Source organism: Hypomesus transpacificus, chromosome 6 (assembly GCF_021917145.1).
Source record: "Hypomesus transpacificus isolate Combined female chromosome 6, fHypTra1, whole genome shotgun sequence".
Taxonomy (NCBI): Eukaryota; Metazoa; Chordata; class Actinopteri; order Osmeriformes; family Osmeridae; genus Hypomesus; species Hypomesus transpacificus.
The window spans coordinates 11,767,394-11,788,074 of record NC_061065.1 but is presented as its reverse complement, the minus strand read 5'-3'; the positions used below and the strand labels follow the sequence as shown (position 1 = coordinate 11,788,074).

General features: G+C 49.0%; 1 protein-coding gene across 1 annotated transcript in view; it reads right to left on the bottom strand.

The window, feature by feature from the left end:
- The window catches only part of ptprk (protein tyrosine phosphatase receptor type K), a 73,510-nt gene that overhangs the window by 18,722 nt on the left and 34,107 nt on the right, over positions 1–20,681 (bottom strand). The window contains 10 exon segments of the mRNA XM_047022319.1: positions 516–552; positions 685–955; positions 2,487–2,592; positions 3,523–3,724; positions 3,888–3,997; positions 4,357–4,659; positions 13,153–13,446; positions 16,864–17,038; positions 17,384–17,499; positions 18,421–18,502. Coding sequence (XP_046878275.1) covers positions 516–552; positions 685–955; positions 2,487–2,592; positions 3,523–3,724; positions 3,888–3,997; positions 4,357–4,659; positions 13,153–13,446; positions 16,864–17,038; positions 17,384–17,499; positions 18,421–18,502 — 1,696 coding nt within the window.

Genomic DNA, 20,681 nt, shown 5'->3' with positions numbered 1-20,681 from the left:
AGCTTCGTAGCTAGGAGGGTAGACGGACCAGCCGTCTGTGGATTATATGGACACAGCCCTTTCATGCCACTGAAATCCATCAGCATATGTTTGTTAACTTGTAATCCTATGTTGGACAACAGAACCTAGAGAAGGTATCTTATCACATAACAAGCCCTTTATTAAAACAACCACAAGCCATCATGACCAAAGGGCGTGACAGAATGAGCCAGCAATCAGTCTGATAAACCGTTTAAACCAGTCAACACTGGCATTGTATCCGTCTATATCTCTGCCTCTCTCTCTCCTCTCTTTCTATCACGCTCTCTTTCTCTCTGGCAAAGCTGATCAGTAGAACAAGGTCCTATACAAATGCAAACACCACGAGTAAGTGGTGTGTGCTTGTGTGTATATATATATATACACACATACTATTAAGATAGAGTCAGTGGTATTGGATAGACTATGACCACCTTGTCTTGTATATTTTACAGTGATGAGAAAATAAATTCAGACCTTGGTTGAAAATCTCTTACCTTTAGTAGCTAGTCTCAAACATTGAGTCTTTGTCTCCTGTAAGACAAACAGAAAGATGTGTCAAGACAGGTGTGAAAAAGGGATTCGCTGCAGGGTTTGTCTGTGTCATGATAGTAAGTTGCTCAAGACACGACAGAGATAGGACTGCGATGGAGCCATGGAACTGACCTTTTCCACACTGCTGACGGCCTGGAAGTAGATGTTGTAGTTCTTCCTGGGGGCCAGCGGGGCGTTCCAGAAGCCCTGGTAGGTCTTGTTGTCCCCCACGGTGAAGGGTGAGGGCTCCGGAAGGTTCCCTGGGGGTAGCTCTGCGGCGTAGTAGTACGGGGAGCCGCCACTAGAGGCGCTGTGGAAAGATACGGGCACCTGGTAGCAGTCTGCGCTGGCCTCCCGCCGAGTCCTGTGGGGGTTCAGCTCTTCAACCACGATCTGATAGGCACTGGAGGGATGACGTCATAAAGGGTTAGCCAACAAATGGTCAGACCTAATTTTTCCACCCTGACAGACAGACAGGTAGATGAGAGACAGGCAGGCAGGCAGAGAGAGACAGACAGATGTACAATGGAGGTAGAATTCCCATCATGCCAGAGCAGATGGAGTTCCAGCACTACTGAGCGTGCTCAGCCCTCTCGTCTCGCTGCACGGCCTGTCAATGACAAACTGCTACAAACGAGCTGAACAGATGTCCTGCTGCTCCCCGCGGTCAGCCGGCTCTCTACGCTACCTACACACACACGTGCTCTCGCACATAACCATGCACACACACTGCCACAAAGACACACACACACGTTCTTACACATACCCATACACACACGCCAACAGAAGCTCACATACCCAAACACAAACACAAACGCAACACTAATCCGCACAGACACAGACAAGCACACACATGCGATTCTCCTTCTTTCTCATACCCAATATGCGGAGGGAGTTAGATTGTGGTGAAGCTGAGCAGGAGAACAGACGAGCAAGATGACCCGATGTTACTGTACGGTGCTTGGACCCTGAGGATGGTCTTTTGGTCTGAAGGTAGCTTTAACAGTTTACCCGCGCTCTGTCAAATCTGGTCCCTGACCTGACCCAGCCCCTGACCCAGCCCCTGAACCAGCCCCTGACCCAGCCCCTGACCCAGCCCCTGAACCAGCCCCTGAACCAGCCCCTGACCCAGCCCCTGACCCAGCCCCTGAACCAGCCCCTGAACCAGCCCCTGAACCAGCCCCTGAACCAGCCCCTGACCCAGCCCCTGAACCAGCCCCTGACCCAGCCCCTGACCCAGCCCCTGACCCAGCCCCTGAACCAGCCCCTGAACCAGCCCCTGACCCAGCCCCTGACCCAGCCCCTGACCCAGCCCCTGAACCAGCCCCTGACCCAGCCCCTGACCCAGCCCCTGACCCAGCCCCTGAACCAGCCCCTGAACCAGCCCCTGACCCAGCCCCTGACCCAGCCCCTGACCCAGCCCCGCTACACTGTGACCCAATAATACTGTGATCAGTATTATTGTCTTTGCTCAAACCCCTGCCTTTGTTTTCATAATTCTCACAAATCTTTTAATCTGTTAAAACTAGATATAATCCACAATCCATTTGATATCTCTCCACATCTCTTCATGGGGTGCCTGGTTATGAGATTATGGTTCTGTCAGCCGTGAGAATGACAATAAGCCATAACATCTGCACAGATGAGACCACATACACAATATTTGGCCTGAATTGTTTGTTACAATAAGGAAACAATAACACTATGGCATTATTACATCATAATCATACTCTTCCTGCTGTGTTTGTGTGTGTGTGTGTGTGTGTGTGTGTTTGTTTGTTTGTGTGTGTGTGTGTGCGTGCATTGCCCATGCCTACGTGGGGTAAAAAAAAAATCCAAAATTGTCCCATGCACCAGAACCGAGACTTGTGATTGGTTATCCAGTGATGAACTAAACTTCCACTAAAGCCCAGACCTGTGATTGGCCGGCTCACCTGATTGGCGCTCCCTTGGCCTGTGCAGGCTTCAGCAGCACGGTGATGGTGGTAGCTGTCTCGTTCAGGAACGCCTCCATCCCGTCATACTCCTCCAAGGTAGGAGCTGGCAAGAGATGAGAGGTCAGAGGTCAAGAAGCAATGAGTGTGTGTGTGTGTGTGTGGTTGAGTTCTTGCAGTAGATGTGTCACTCTTCCCTGTCTACTTCTCAGAGCTCCAACCAGCTGAAGTCAGAACTCATCCTCCAGGTAAACAGCAAAGCTCAAGCACTATGAAGCTTCCAACAGCCCCACGCCACACTAACTCATAACAGCTGCCTTGAATATGAGCGGGCATGCTTATTTCCTGCGATTATATCTACATTGGCGATATTCTATCTCTGGCATTACAGTCAGGCACTTAGCAAATGCAGTGCTAGGCCCAGCAGAGCTTTATTATAACACATGAATGTGCACCTCTCGTTCACCTTCGCTCGATCTCCATTCCTTACCCTTTTGCTCACCTCGTCTCCTCCCTCGGTTTCACTTTCCTCTCCCCCTCTACACTTATCTCTCTCACCATCCGTCCACCTCTTGCTCTCCTCTCCCCTTTCTCTCTACTCCTCTGCTCCTCTTTCCTCTCTCTCTCCCTGTCCCTCCTCCTTCTCTCTCTCTCTCTCTCTTTCTCTCACTCTCTCCCTTATCTGAGTCAGAAGTCTTTCATCTTGTTCAGGGTGCTCTCCCTCTTCCTCTCACCTGTTCATCTGATGAATACCTTACTGAGCCTGGAGCTGATATTAGCAGATAAAAAGGGCATTGCTACACACCGACACATGACTACTGTACACCCCTAACATACAATCATAAACTAATATGCATGTAAACACACATATAACAATATAATATGGATTCAGAATATAAGGCTTCACGGACGAGTTTCTCTTCATAGGTGATGTGGACAAATCACACTAGGGATTAAGATAACATTCTAACCAATCAGAAGGCAGAACATGAAAGGGCCGGCAGAACCAACAAAGCGGATTGGAGGGGAGATGTACCTGAGATGTTGGTGGTGACGTTGAGTGTGGCTGGCGGTCCGAAACCCTTGGAAGTGGAGGCTCTGATGAGGAACTGGTAGGTGGTGCCTGGGTGGAGCTGGGAGAACAGGTGGTGGGAGGAGTTGCAGGGCAGGGACACCACCAGCGGGGGGCGCAGCAGAGACACTGAGGGGTCGAACGAACGCACCCCACAGTAGCTGATCTGGTTGGATGAAGAAGAAGAGGAGGAAGGGGAGGAGGAGGATGGAAAAGAGAAGGATGATGGGGAACAAGAAGAAGGTGTTTAAACATGAAGACACTCGGGGTGGGAAGGAGATTTGTACCTCTGCTGGCTACCTTCTCCCTTACCCTCTCCCTCCACCTACCTCATACTGGGTGAGGACCCCGTTGGGCTCCAGAGGGTCCTTCCAGTAGAGGAAGATCTTGTCTTCAAAAGGCGTGGCTCTCAGGGAGCGGCTCGGGACCGGGCCCGGCACTGAGGAGACAAGGCCACAACATGTCATAGGGGGCAAGGACACAGCATGTCATAGGAGACAAGGAGACAACATGACATAGGGGACAAGGACTCAGCATTACATATGAGACAAGGACACAACATGACAGGGGACAAGGACACAACATGACATAGGAGACAAGGAGACAACATGACATAGGGGGCAAGGACACAGCATGACATAGGAGACAACATGACATAGTGGACATAGAGAAAACACGATATAAGGGAAAGGAGAAGAGGGGACAGCATAATACAGACGTCACTGAATGGACAGGAGACAAGAAGACACCTACAGGACAGCGGAGACCAGGAGACACACCAGACACGGGTCCACCTACCGTCCTCGTCCGTCTGGATGACGGTCTCGTCGCTCTCCTTGCGGCCCTCCGGGTTGGTGAGGATCATCTTCAGGCTGACGTTGGTGTTGGGAGGCAGGCCGGCCACCACGTGGCGGGGGGCCTTGGGGTCCATGTCCAGGCAGTCAGCCCTGCTCTGGTTGAGGGCGCTGTGGTAGTGGTAGCAGATGGTGACGTTGAAGGTGTGGCAACGTGTGATGTTGTAACCCAGAGACTCCCAGTCCACAGCGATGAAGCGAGCCTGCGTCTCAGCTATCTTCAGGCTCTTAGGGGTTCGCATGGGCTCTGAGGAGAAGGGGGGCTGTTAACATTAAACTGGTTTGTGTGTGTGTGTGTGTTTGTGGGTGTGTGTTTGTGGGTGTGTGTTTGTGGGTGTGTGTTTGTGGGTGTGTGTTTGTATGTGTGTGCGTCAATGCACTAAAGTGTCTACAGGTTGTCTATAATAGACCAGAGACTGCTGGGTGAAAGCTGTTGACCTCCCTCCATCTCTCTCTCTCCGCTTCCACCTTCCCCTCCCCCCCAGCTACTCCCTCTTCCTCCCCCTCTTCCTGACAGAACAAGCATTTAATAAACGCCTGCTGAACCCCCAGACTGAAATTCAATTTCTGCTGTGCGCGTCGTCAGCCGGTTACATGATAGTTCAATAGCAGGAGGACCATTTACACACACACAGATAATTACTGAAACAAAAGCAGAGAGGGGGAGATGGCAGACAGGGAGACAAGGACACAGGCACTCATCCCCAACAGGCACCTCTTCCTCTAACAAGTCATTATTTTCCTGTCACTCACTCACACACACGCGCGCATACACAGACACGCAACGACATGCACAGACACACGCGCACGCAGACAGACAGACTGACAGACAGAGAGGGTCCTTTCCGCAGGAGAGGATTAAACGTGGACACGTCTGGAGACACATCTGAATGATGGAAGGATGGAGAGAAGAAGGGAGTGTTGATAGGAGAACCGTTTACTGGTCTGGTCAAGGTCAGAGGGAGGAGAGGAGAGTGGGTGAGAGGAGAGAAGCCTCATTTAAATGACCAAATACCAATCATCTCAGACTTGGAGACAGTATTGAAATGTCAAGCAGACAATAAGAACTTCCTTACAGAACACACACACACACAAATACAATCTTCAACCACAGACCTTAACACAAAAAGATGAATTCTGTTTGCTGAGACAATAGCATAACCTCCCTCTCCTCCACTCTCTACCTCCGTCCCCCCCGACATCCATCCTTTCACTTCTCCATCTCTCTCCCTCCCTCTCAATCTTTCTCTTTATTTCTTGATTTCTCTCCCTCTTCCTCTCTCCTACCCTCTCACTCTATCCCTCTCTATGTCTCTCTTTCCCTCTCACTCTATCCCTCTCCTCCTCTCTCCTTCCCTCTCACTCTATCCCTCTCTTCCTCTCTCCTTCCCTCTCACTCTATCCCTCTCTATCTCTCTCCTTCCCTGCCTCTCTCTACAGTGTGTTCCTCGGGCCCGGACGATGATTAACAAGGTGTGTGCCTTCAGTCCTGATCAATACACCTGATCTCCTGCATTAACTTTACAGATTAGTCTCACACACACACACACACACACACAAACACACAGACACACATACCCCTCTCACTTATAATAAATTACATCGATCAGCTGTGATGCTAAACTCCAGCAGCTTTTTTCGGGTATAAGTTTACAGGAGATATAGTTTCTGGAGACACACCCACAAACACACACACACACACAACCACACACACAAACACACAACCACACACACACACAGATCATCAGGGAGCAAAGCTTTAGGCAGTTTGTTAACTTGTAATCTAAAGATACCTGAATGGTGTGGAGTGGAGTAGGGAAGGAGGGAGGGAGAGAGAGAAAGACAGAGGTATGAGGGTTAGGAGGATCTGGAGTGGGTCCAAGTGGGACGTGTCCCAACAATGTGGCCTCTCACTCCCTGGTGTCCCCATCGCTGGGGACACCACATCTGTCACTGACGTAGCACAAAGACTGCTCTAACACTGTGTGAGCAACAACACACCCTCGTTCACTCCCTCCATCTTTTCACTCCCTCCATAATGCTCCCTCTACCATCTCTCTCCCCCTCTACTTTTACTCTACTTTTCTCTATATTTATTGCTCGTCTTCCCTTCTCTGTTCAACCTCCTACAATCAACAATCCACAAAAACAGACATGCCCACTTGCGCATCGACTAAACTTTCTAAACAATACAAACACACTCACATACTCTCAAGAGACTGAACACACACATTCAGCAAACTGAACACACACACACACACACATGCTAAAGCAGACTCTTCCATCAGTTATCTGACAGTAGGAGGCATGGAGGAACTCCTCTCATGCCCTCCTCTTTTCTCCTTTCCCCCTCCCACCCTCCTCTACTCTCCTCGCCTCTCCCCTTTCCTATCTTTTGCTCCCCCCTTTCCTCCCTTCCCCTCCTCTCCATCCCTCCATCCCTCCCGTCCTCTCCTCCCCTCCATCCTCCTCACACCAGAGGCAGAAAGATCTCGTTCAATTATATCATGCTAATTCACGGCTGTGTCTTCCCAGGAAGGTAAATATTGTTGTAGTTCTGAAGGCTCAGTGCACACACACAGACACACATACACACACACAGACTACAGACAAAAACAGACACCTGTGCCCATACACACACAGATACACACACACACCAGGCTCAAAGAACAACACACTGGAGAAGAATCCAGGGTCTGTCTGGTGGAATGGTGGATTAGAACTCTAATTACAGCAGCAGTCTTCTGTTTGCTCTCAGATTACAGGACCGCAATTCCCAGAATTCAGTTCCCATTTTACCAAGATTCAGCACACCAGTTTGACAGACATATATACAGAACATTTAACAGGCTAGATAAGAAGTAAGAACATGTCCATTATAAAGGTGAAATCCTCTCTTCCCTGGAAGTCTCTGTCTCCCTCAGTAAAAGAGACTAGCTGAGCATCTCCAGTAAGAGAGACTAGCTGAGTATCCCTCAGTAAGAGAGACCAGCTGAGTATCCCTCAGTAGGAGAGACTAGCTGCGTCTCACCAGTAATAGAGACTAGCTGAGTCTCACCAGTAAGAGAGACTAGCTGAGTATCCCTCAGTAAGAGAGACTAGCTGAGAGTCTCTGTCTTCCTCAAGTGCTGCTTGTCAGAGCGCTGTTACTCACACAGGAAAGCGCTCTCTCTCCATTGCTTTCATCACTTTCTCTCACCGTCAATTTCTCTCTTTCTCCTCACACTCACTCCTTCATCAATTTATCTCGGTTCCTATTGCTTTCTCTACCATTCTCTCCCCTCCTCTCTCTTATTGTTTGGATTCACTCAGTGTTCTGTCAGTCGGTCTCTCTCTCTCTCTCTCGCCCTCTATCTCTCTCACTCTCTCTATGTCTCTCTCTCACACACACAACTTCTCCTTCTTCTCTTCCTTCTTTCATTTCTTCATTGCTCCATCCTTGTCAATTTCACCCCCACCCACCCCAACACCACCCACCTCTCTGTGGGTCAACTGTGTTGAGATTAGGTGAGGGGGCTGTAGAGATGAGGGGGGGGGGGGGCAGCTGGCCTTCAGATCTTCTGGTTAATAACCTTGTTGATTACCTCATCTCTTTATCCCCACCACCCCACCCCAGCCCCCTCCTATGGTCCCCACCCACCGCCGTGGGATGCCTCATCGATGCAGACAGCAACCAATCACACAACAGCTGCCCACACATTTCCCATAATTCAATTTCTCGTCTCATCCAGCCTCACATCGAACCACTCCAAAATAACACTTGGCCAGCGAATATGTGTGTGTGTGTGTGTGTACATGTGTCCGCGCATGTGTGTGTGTGTATGGTTTAGTGAGATCCAGTATCATTAGGTTTTAATTGTGTTTCTAGCTGGTGTGTGGTCCCCCGTGGTCCAGGCTGGGCCTGCAGGGAGGCTGAGGAGAGAGCAGGATCTCTAATGGTCTCTGCTCCATCAACCTCTGCTGCCTCGCACAACACATCTGCCTAATGGTCTCCCCCCCACACACACACACGCGCACACACACACTGTACATCAATACTACTAAGAGAGGGAGAGAATAGCCATTAACTCTCTCTAGACAAATATCTGTAAATAAGAGATAATTGTTAGTTTAATTCCCTCCTACATTTATACAACTATAGCATGTCTTGGGTTAGACCCTCTCACTTCCTGGATTGGACCCTACCACTTCCTGGATTTAACTCTATCACTACATGGGTTGGATCCTTCCACTTCCTGTGTTGGACCCTACTTCTTTCTGGGTAAGATCCACTTCAATTTCTTAATACTCATATCTCTAACTCTTTCTCTCATTCCTCATCTATCTTGTCTCTCTGTGTATCTCCCCCCACCTCTCTCTATCTCTCTACAGCAGTGTCTCTCCCTTCTGCTTCTCTCTCCCTTCCTCTCTCCATCTCTCCCGATATCCACCTCTGTCAATCCATCTCTATCATCTCTGTCCCCTCCGCCCCCGCCCCTCTGTCTGCAGCACCTGTAGCTGCCCCCCCTCCCCCATCCCAACTCCCAGGCTTCAGACAGGCTTGGCTGAGAGGGGGAATCTATAATGTGACTGAGCCATCTGTTACTTACAGCACGCAAACGAGACCAGTGTTTGGATCCTCCACACTCACAACACGGTTGTTCACTTACACAAGTGAGAGATGCCTCCTGTGCATGGTGAACTTAATTAAAGTCCTCAATTTTCCATCTCAGGCTGTCGATTGAGGGAGAGCATTTTCTTTTCTTTTCGAAAAACCGTTCCACATGCACGGGTTCGTACCCAGCCTGGATGAAACTGCTGGGGTTCAAAGTCCAGCTAGGCAGAAAGATGTTTTTTAACAGCAGATTTAAAGCCATCGTTTGGGGTTTGGGCGTGGGTGTGTGTGGCTCCTCTGGAGAGTAAGGGACCTGCTCTGAGGGAAGAACATGCAGGATACCATCCGCTTCTCCTGTCAGCTTATTTGATGAAATGTTCATCACAGAACATGAGGGGTGTTACTGAAGACCGAGGAGGAGGGTAGGAGGAGAGGAAGGGGAGAGCGGAAGAAGAAGAAGGGGTGTGTTACCACGGTGAGGTTGGGTTACTAAGGGTTAGTTTATTATGGGCTGGAGCATGTGCTAACAGAGGCATCAGGCACCAAGACCAGGCCTCTGCTCCCAGGAGGAGGGTGGGGCCATGGGGTGGCAAACTCAACACTCCATCTATTCATGCACCTCCATCCCTCGCTCTATCTGTCTCCTCCCTCCCTGGGGGGGGGGGGGGGGGGGGGGGGGGGGGGGGGGGGGGGGGGGGGCTGGGGAGGGCGACAAAGTAGTGAGACCCTCACTCACTGCCCTGAGGATAGGAAAGCTATCTAGTATCTCTCTCTTTCTCTCTCCCCATGCTTTCGTCCCTCGACACTGTGACTTTCATCTGTGTTACTGAGCCGTCAAACTCATTTAGCAGTCAGGATGCTTCCTTTTTTCCTTTGACTAAAACATCTAAATATCTCATATCAGTGGTAACTGATATTAATAAGACTCAATACCACTCAGAATAAAATATTTGGTTCACTGAGGACCAAGACTCTGCCAGTCTGTCACACTGGGAGAGTTGAATCCGGTGCACCTCATAACTACTGCCATCAATAGCTACAACAATTGAACAATTACCAGCCAATATATTTAATCACCTTCACACTCTTGTATGTGTCTCTCCCTCCAACTCCCTCCCTCATCCCCCTTCTTTGTCTATTTTTCTCCTCCACCAGCACCCCCCTCATTCCCTCCCTCCCTCTCTATACCATGGTGATGGCAGGGCAGATTCATTGTGATGGTATTCAGATCAATGATTGTAATGAAATCCTACTTTAGTGAATGGGCCAGTTTAACAGCAGGCTGATAACCATGATAATATTCAACGCTTTATACCTGTGTGTATGTGTGTGTGTGTGTGTGTGTTTTTTACTTGATATGAGTGTGTACCCAGAACGAAAGGGAACTCAGCCATGTGTTAAAGAAACTAATTTCTATGGCTTGGAGGGCCTCTGAAATGAACGCAGTCAAATAATGACTGTTAAAATGAGCTTCTTAATAGTGTTTCTGCCTGCAGGGCCTATCACAATCAATATCAGCAGCTGAGCATTGATCACCACTGGCAGTTCAATATGCCAGGAGGGGGGCGGGGGGGCACTTAGAACCATGCTTCTCTCTCTGCCACAGAACCCTTCTTGTAGAATCCTATACCTCAACCCTTCTAGAATCATTGAACCCAATTAGAGAACCCTATTTACGACACATTGTCATACACACACTGTATGACAAAAAATGTTCCAATAGAGTACTCGATGGTTCTATGGACTGTAACTTCCTAACTAACTGGATCCCTATTCCCCCTGAGCTACACTGCTCTTCCCCCTGGGCTCCACTGCTGTTCCCCCTGAGCTCCACTGGTGTTCCCCCTGAGCTCCACTGCTGTTCCCCCTGAGCTCCACTGCTGTTCCCCCTGAGCTCCACTGCTGTTCCCCCTGAGCTCCACTGCTGTTCCCCCTGAGCTCCACTGCTCTTCCCCCTGAGCTCCACTGCTGTTCCCCCTGAGCTCCACTGCTCTTCCCCCTGAGCTCCACTGCTGTTCCCCCTGAGCTCCACTGCTCTTCCCCCTGAGCTCCACTGCTGTTCCCCCTGAGCTCCACTGCTCTTCCCCCTGAGCTCCACTGCTGTTCCCCCTGAGCTCCACTGCTGTTCACCCTGAGCTCCACTGCTGACCTAAATATATGATAATACCCCATTACCTGCACTAATAACCCCCACACATTGGCACAAAGGACATTGCAATGAAATCCGTTCTAGCAAGTGAGGTTCTTGTGTATGTGTGTGTGTGAAAGAGAGAGAGAGAGAGAGAGAGAGAGAGAGAGAGAGAGAGAGAGAGAGAGAGAGAGAGAGAGAGAGAGAGAGAGAGAGAGGGAGAGAGAGAGAGAGACAGACAGAAAGAGACAGACAGACAGACACAGAGAGAGAGATAGAGAGAGAGAGAGAGAGAGAGAGAGAGAGAGAGAGAGAGAGAGAGAGAGAGAGAGAGAGAGAGAGAAGAGAGAGAGAGAGAGAGAGAGAGAGAGAGAGAGAGAGAGAGAGAGAAAAGTCATTTCTACATGGCCCTCTAAGCCATGCTTCCATTCCAGAGGAAGGCTCCAGGACAGCTCATTCAGTGTTAGAGCACGGAGCCATGATCAATAGACTCTCCTGCAGGAGCATGCTGACATTTGTACAAAATAAATTACACAGAGAGCATAGAGAGCACACGCACAAATATACATATAAATACAATACTGGTTCTCTGGAGAGTAGCCTACAGCTCTCTTATAATGCCTTTTGTGTGTGTGTATGTCATAATGCCTGCTCCCTCAAACCCACAGAACCACGCTTCCAGATTGTGAATGTTAGCGTCAACTTTCCAACTCTTCATCTTCCACCCCCCCAAGCCTCCCTCATCCTTCTACCTCTCCCTTCGTTTTTCACGGCTCCATCTCTCTCCACCTGTCTCTCATCTCTCCGTATCTATCGGTTCTTATATCTCTCTCCATCCTCATCTCTCCGTACTCATTTTTCCACCTCTCTCTCTTCGCCTCTCAATTTCTCTCCCTCCTCATCTCTCCCTCTTTCTCTCCGTCCTCATCTCTCCCTCTTTCTCTCCCTCCTCATCTCTCCGCCCTCATCTCTCCCTCTTTCTCTCCCTCCTCATCTCTCCCTCTTTCTCTCTGTCCTCATCTCTCCCTCTTTCTCTCTGTCCTCATCTCTCCCTATTTCTCTCCCTCCTCATCTCTCCCTCCTCATCTCTCCCTCTTTCTCTCCCTCCTCATCTCTCCGTCCTCATCTCTCCCTCCTCATCTCTCCCTCTTTATCTCTCCATCTCTGTCTCCGTGCTTCTACATATGAGTTCTGAATCTCTCCCCGCCTCGCTAGTCCAGGCACCATGGCAACCTCCTGGAGTCAAGATCTAGCCTAGCATCCCATAAATGAATGAGACTCCAGTCCTGGGTGAGCCCTTAAAGACCCCCAAACACACACACACACATGTACTCACACACACACACACACACACACACACACACAAACACAAAGGAACACACAAATATATAAACAGAGGCACATACACACAGACATACACTGAAACAAATACACTATGTGCCACAAATACAAACAGGCAAATACACACCACTTCATTTCCTGAGATAACAACATGAGAGGAGCAGTGTGTCTGTAATAGCCTTGGGCCACTATTTGTATGCTAATGAGACACAGCAGCCAATCACACAACAGGTTCTACTGGAGGACACGCAGGAGAAGAGAAGGAGGTGAGGAGAGGAGGGAGTGGAGGTGAGGAAAGGAGGGTGAGGAGAGAGGAGGAGGGTGAGGAAAGGAGAGGAGGGAGGGGAGGTGAGTAAAGGAGGGTAGGAGAGGAGGGAGTGGAGGTGAGGAAAGGAGGGTGAGGAGAGAGGAGGAGGGTGAGTAAAGGAGAGGAGGGAGGGGAGGTGAGTAAAGGAGGGTAGGAGAGGAGGGAGTGGAGGTGAGGAAAGGAGGGAGAGGAGAGGAGGGAGTGGAGGTGAGTAAAGGAGGGTAGGAGAGGAGAGAGTGGAGGTGAGGAAAGGAGGATGAGGAGAAGAGAAGAAAGTCAGGGGCAGAGGGTGAGGAGAGGGGGATGAGAAGGAGAGTTGAGAGGTCTGGATGAAAGGACAAGAGACAGTGGTGAGACATGTTCTGCTCACCTGCACACTTGGTCCTGGTGATAAGGGGGGGCCCAGGCATGCCGGTGCCCCCTTCTTTGGGTCTGGTCAGCAGAACCCTGATCTCATACTCTGTGTCTGGGTCCAGGTGCCACAGTTTGTAGTTGGGGGAGTTGACAGCGTGTGTCTCTGTCCAGCTGCCTGACGTCATCCTGTACTGCACCTCTTTCAAGATGATTGGTCCGTCGCCAAAGATTGAGTTGGCGTTCAGCTGGATCAGCAGGTAGGTGGGGCCAACGCCTAGCAACTGGGGTGGGGCTATGGGCCGCGGGGGCTCTGGTAGGAAGAAAAAACAGGAAACAAAAGGATGAACCTGAGCTGTGATTGGTGGAAAGCGGTTTAGACCAACACTATCACACACACACACGCACATATACAAACACTCAAACACACTTCAGCGTAAGCCCTGTTACTGGCCTCACTTATTCAGTGACCCATAGCTCATAATCTATCGAAATGAACAGACAGGTTTTTCTGAGTAAGGACATGTTCCTTTTAGTCTGTTGAGTGGTTTGTTTTCCTGCCTAGTTATCTCTCATATTCAGGTAACTAAAATACTCTGTTCTCATTGGTGCATTCTGATGTTCCAATTCTCATCCACAAATTACATTGCAGATCTTTGTGTGGACTTGGACATTTGACTTTATATTACTTAATAAAAGTGCGTGTGTGTGATTATTTGTTTTTGTGTATGTGCATGTTTGTATGTCTGTGTGTGTGTGTGTTGTGTGCATGATGGTGTGTGTGCGTGCCTGAGAAGTTAAGGTTTATTGGATTTTAAAGTGACCACCTAAAATGGAGCAAGCAGGAGCATCTTTGCAATTTATTTTCAAACACAATTAATGAGGTGTGTGTGCTGTTGGTGGGGGAAGTCATTTTGAAGAGAACAGAGTCCATCAGCGAAGGAAACGGTGGAGGAGAGAGAGGGAGAATAGAGGGAGAGGAAAGAGGGAGAAGCGAGTGAGAGAGAAAAGGAGAGAGAGAATAGAGGGAGAGAGAATAATGGGAGAGAGGCAGAGGGGGCCATTAAGATGCAGTCAGGCAGCATCCTATCTAATGTGAGGCTGTGCCTGCAGGCCACAATCACTCTGACTTCATTAAGACGTTAGGAGAGAAAACATCAACAGAACCCAGCAGGTCAGGATTGACGCTGGTACTGCTACACTACACTAAAACACTACAATACTACACAACACAATAACACAACTACAACACTAAACTCTACACTACATTTCAAGATTACTATATTTCTCGAATACAGTTAATGAAAATGTACTACACCTAGAAATCAAAGATACAATTATTTGCATATTGCAAGACCCAAACAGACAGTACCGTATATTCACCAAAAACACATGTGCATGCGGAACGCACACATACAGGAGCGCACAAACACGCACACTCATACCCTCGAGGACATTCACAGTTCAGTTCTGACAGAATTTAACTCCTTTCTAAAAACACTTGAAAATGAAGTTCAAAACAGTTCCCTTGTGGTTTAAATCAACCTAGTTTTACATTTCTGTAGTCTGAGAGCTGTGTGCGTCTGCAAGTGTCTTGCATTTTGCGTGTGTGTTGACAATGTGTTTCCATTTTCGGTTTGTGTGTGTGTTTTCCTGGCATCATTACCAGGCCTCATCAGGTGGGGCTTGGCAGACAGGAAGTATGAGGTTGTCACACAGGAAGCGTTGTTCCCAGGGATGAGCTGGCAGGCATGGTTTCATCTACGCTTAAAAAAGAAATCTCCCAGAACCCTGCTCTGCTGCTGACAGCCGTCTCCCTACCCTCCAATCAGACTCTTGTTTATGGCACCATGGTGAGCACGCGTGCGCGCGCACGCACACACACAAGTACAACACTGTTGTACTGAAACACACAAACACACACTAAAGGATTCAAATAGAATAAAAAAGCCTCAGGATGACACTTTAAAAAGGAAATGTTTCAACCTCTGTGAACAAGGGAGACTATGCAGAAAAGATATCATCTAATAGATCCAATAACACTGTTCAAGGTAGATGACATCATATACGTGACCCTAATCAAGCTATGGCTCGTCACTGGTGAAGAACAGGGTAATAAGAGATACTAACAGTAGTCCTTCAGTACAGGCACCAACTGTAACCCTCCAGTACAGACACTGCTCACCAGGCATGTTTGTTGTTAGTTTATGTTCACGTCAGCAGTCTTGTCAACACAGTTTAGTTCCTACAAGAGACGTATGGGGTGGGAGGGAGGGAGGGGGTGGTGGAAAAGGGCAGGCAAGACGAAAGACAGAGGTCACGGTGATGGAGGACAGCGGACGCACAGAAGGGGATGGAGAAGGTAGAGGCGAAGGTGGAAGTAGGGAAGTGGAAGCAGGGAGGTGGAAGTTGGGCGGGGGTAGAAAGAGGGATGAAGGAGGCAGGAAGGGGAACGAGGTCGGAAACAGAAGTCATGGTGAAAGGAGGAGGGAGAGGAAGGAAGGACGCAGGGGGTTCGAGGGGCGGGAGGTTCCCAGGGTGCTTAGCTGAGCGGCTGGTTAGTTCCTATCCTCGGGGCCATCTCAGATCAATACCCCCCGCCACCCCCCCCCCCCCACCCCACGCTGAGAGAATCTAACACTTCAACAGTTTCATTTGTTACTGAGAGAAGCACAACGCCGCCGGGCGCGACTGTCACTGGCGGTTTGGCGGAGGAGTCGCTAATAAACTCCTGGCCTCAGGTCACTCTCCGGCGCGACCGTGGTCATGCCAGCTCTCGTTACCGCTGAGCCGTATCGATGGCCCAGAAATATCCCAGAAGATCAGCGTCGAGCAGATATGCTGCTTTCAGGCGCCCTGTCATCGCGACATGCAAAACCAGACCGTGGTATTGTAACGGTGACACAACATGTAAACAACGACTTGGTTTGAAAGAAGCTTTGCTCCTGTTCACACAACAACTAAGACTGCCGAGTCTTAGAATGAACAACAACTCCCATCAACAACCTCTGTGAACTACTGCGACTTACCAAAACAACAAATACAGTCTCCCATTACAATACTATTCAGAATCCACATCAGAGCATAGGGATATATTGTTATAAACTGTGTGGACAGTTACTAAAATGTATGTTATGGTATGTTAGCTTTATAGGACACTAACCCGTCGGCATATTAGCGACTAGCCTTTTGCCTTGGTTGCATACTAACATGTTAGTATATAAGCTTGTACCCTGTTAGCTTTTAGCCTGATTGTGTATTAGCTTATTAGTGTTTGGCCTGTTAGCCTAGCAGACCCTTTGCAGCATCAGCAGCATCCCTCTGGTAAGGCCAATCTGCATATTCATGTCCAGGCCTCTGATTCATTTGAATAAACAGATGCTACTAGTGGTTCCCTTTGCATGTTTATCTCCTGATCTCAGGGTAATGAATATTTAGATTCCCCTGCGATGAAAGCGTCTGCGACGTGGAGCTTTGAGAACTCAGCTGCGTGTTCAAGTCAGTGTAAGGAGAACATGACAGGCTGTTGACATACGGTGGATGTGCTAGTAGCTACAGACATAGATGTGTGTTATACTGGACGTGTGCATATCACAGATGTTATGTATGTCAAGTGATGTTTGTTGTGTGAATAGCATGTGTCAGGAGTGACATGTTGTCAAGTGTCATGTTACGTCTGTGTTTGTGTGGGTGTGTGTGTGTTTTGATATAACCAAGGAGACACACACACCTCTGACAAGGAGCCCGGCAAAGTTGGACACGCCAGAGCCTCTTCCTGATTGGGTGACACAGCGATAGAGGTCTTGATCCTGATTGGTGACTTCCTTGAGAATGAACGAGGCAGCGAATCGTCTGTGGTTGATGTTCTTGGTCTGGGCCACTGGGATATCCTCTCCATTCCTCCGCTGAAACGACAACAACACAAACATCAACAACAACATCAACAGTTCCCTCCATCTCTCTCTACATGTCTCTCCCCCCCCACCCTCTTCCTCTCCATCCCATCCTCACCTACAGATCTTTCCTCCCTTCCTCCCATAGTGCCCCCTCCTTCCAAGTTCCTCCCACCCTCCCTCTCCCCTTTTCATCCTCTCCCCCTCCCTCCCCTATTCTTTTTTACCTCCTTTTCATACCCTGGCCCCTGACCCTCCCCATCCATCTCTTGCCTTTTGCCCTCCCTCCTTCCCAGTAATCATTGTCCCTTCTCCCCTGCCTCTCAGCCCCCCCTCCTCGGCTCCCTCTGTGTGTACCTGCAGCCAGAGCTTGTTGTTCGTGGTGTCTCTGCCAGTAGCGATGCACTGGAAGGTGGCATTCTGGCCCGCGTTGACTTCCACGTCCCCCAGACGCAGGAAATGAGGTGATTTGTCTACGGCAGGAAAACAGTTACAGCCGTCATAAACGTTGCCACGGCGACACGGTCAATATTGCCCCGCGGTCACTGACAACCACTTCTAATGACCGCCTCTTAACTCATCTGTCAGAACGGCACACGTGGGAGCTGGGGTTACCACACACACACACACACATAGCTAATCTTTTCCTCGGTTCTGCCAAAATGTGCTGTTACAAACATTGTACTTAACATGAATTATGCATTATGTTTTTTTGTTTTTTTGACTTTGAGGAAGAAACTTTGTAGCCCGTAGTTGTTTTGGTTTCATTAGTGATTGTGAGTTTAATTGTCTTCTATAATCTAGACACCAATTGAAAAACCAGTCAGTGAGCTCCAGGGTTAGCCTGCACATTAGCCTGAGTAGCACAGAGAAACGTATTACAGCAAACTGATTAGGTATCACTGAGCTTATCATGCAGCACATTACTAGAACATAGAACATTCTATAGCACAAACAATTCCCAGAACATAGAAATACTAAAGGACAACCTTCCTAGAGTTCAAACAATTTCACAAAGCATTGTATTCATACTGTAGACATGTCTGGAGTTCTGAGCATATTGGCTGCTTTATTAATGGGTTCATTTGCTGCTCACTGAAACTCTGCTACTGTCTTATCTACCTCCTGTATAACCTCTCCTCTCGTTCTCCATTACTCACCTCACATCCACTCTCTCCTCCAATACTCAATTTTAATCCACTCCTCTACTCTCTTCCTTTCCTCTTTCTACCTTCTTTCCCTTCTTCTCCTTCCCTCCTCCTGTCCTCGAGTCATACGTCCCTGCCCAGTCCAGAAGTTCTAACTAATCCCTGGTGTCTAACTAATTGACTGTAGAGTGGAAGTTGCAGACTTCCTCCGCAGGTGTGGTAGGGTTGTTAGGGCAGCAGACTCACCACAGGGATAGCTAAGGACCTGGATGTCATCAACTGCTATGAAGCCAGCCTTGCCATCAGACACCTCCGCCTCAAAGATGACCTGGACAAGAGGATGAGAAGAGTTTATTTTCAATACAGTGTGAAACGTCTTTAATGTATCATTTTGATCGTGTTTTTGTGTGTGCACGTGTACATGTGTGTACCCACACACACAGCAAACCGGCATCAGTTGAACCTTTGGGACCTGTTGTCTGACAGCTCAGAGAGGCCCATCAGTCTTTACTGGGGTCTGAAGTGGCCAATTTTAGGAGGCAGTATATGGGAGATGTGAAATGACCGTTTCCTGTTGAGTCCAGAATGTTGTTGTTCGCCCCCCCCCCCTTCCTCACTGGGGTGCCAACACAAAGAGGAGAGGTTTGAACATGTGTGTGTGTGTTTGTGTGGAGGGGGGGGAAGGGGGGGCATTCATGTGATGACAGCAGGCACCCTGCTGTGCCTCCATCATGGACCTTGTCTCTCCATTCCTGTCCTCAGCCCGCTGTTCTAGAACCTGGATGTACAGCCACCTCAGAGAACAACACTCACAACACTGCAGAAAACACTTCCTGTTCTTACAACTCACAGTGCTAAATTGCTTCCAGGATGGTTAACTCTGCCTCTGAACTCAGCAAACCCAGGGACATGCTTACACATGTTTATGTAAGGGACCAGGAGGATTTGTAGCACTCTTCACTTATGTGCATTGAAATATCTGTTTAGGAACCATTTAACACATAAAGGAATAGAGTAAGGCTGTGCTTGATTAAATACACTATGCTAAGTTGTGTCAGTTGTATCTGTCTGTCTGTCTGTCCTCTCTCTGGCAGTCTTCATGTGCAGATGTTTTGTATTGCCCCTGTTGCTGCTGGATTGCGTGATGACTATGAAAGTATAAGCATGTGTTTGTGTCTACATGGACAAGCATGCATCCAAGGTTACCCTGTCTGCCCAGGCATATTAACCAGAGACCTTAACCAGCCCTTTAACGCAAGCACGCCTTAGAAGAACACACCCAGTCAGAGACATAAGCAAACAAACAAGCTAACAAAATACACACATACACACACACACGTCTGCCAGAGAAGTGGAATATTTACTTCTCTCTCATCTCTTCACCTGTCAGAGACAGAGAGGCAGATGAGGAAGCATCCCCCCACCTCCTCTCCTCCACCCTCCACCCCTCCATCTCATTCTCCCATCTTTCCCTCTCTCTCTTTTCCATCTCCCTCTCATCATTTCTCGCCCCTCAGTCAACCTCACCCCACCCAAAACACACACACCCGCCCCCTTCCCCCTCCACACACACACACACACACACACACACACTTCTCTAGCCCCCCCACCCCCCTACACACACACCTGTCTTTCACCCATTTCTATTCCCCATCATCATCTTCCCTCCAGACGTATACCCTCTCCTCCCTCCTTCGCCCCCTCTCCCGCTCCTCCCTCCCCATCTCCTCATTATGCTGCGGCTTGGTGCTCTCTGGATAAACACTGTCAGAAAACAGACCTATATTGATACATATTTGAGAAGGGAGAAAGAGGGAGAAAGAGAGAGAGCATTTGAAAAAGGAGAGTCAGAGAGATAGAGAAATATAAAAAGCAAGAGAGAGCACAGGAGGAGAGAGATACAGAGAGAAAGCAGAGGAATAGATTGAGAAGGTAAGGAGAAGAGAGAAGGTTTTATATTTCCCTGGGAGCAGCCAGCTCGCGTCATTCATCATTCCTGGAGGGAAATATGCTGTGAAATGTTTGCCTTTAAAGAAAGATGCGTCCATATCTCCTGGCTGCCAGCGTGTGAAGGCTGTCGGAAGGAGGATCCATTACTACCCATCTATCCTTCACCACCCCCCCCCCCCCCCCCCCCCCTCACTACCCATCCCTCAGATTCCGACTCTTCGTTCCAATCAATCATGGCCACCGTTGCCTCGCTGAGGGGCGAGGCGCTTGCCTGGGTGTCTTGATCGCCATTAGCGGCCAATCAGCTGCTCTTTACCATGACGCTGCACAGATCCCTGGGTAATGGAGTCTGAGATGAGAAGTGACGCTTCATCACTACTTCCTGTGCCAGTTTCATATTCAGTGAGTAACCGATGCAAAGGAAACCTCCCTGATTAACCTTAAAGTATGAAAATACTCAACCAAATCCTGCCCTAACTCTACTCTGTCCTCTCCTCTGTCCTCAACTAACATTGTGTTTCTCTAGGCCTGGAAACACAACTACAGAACAGAATCCC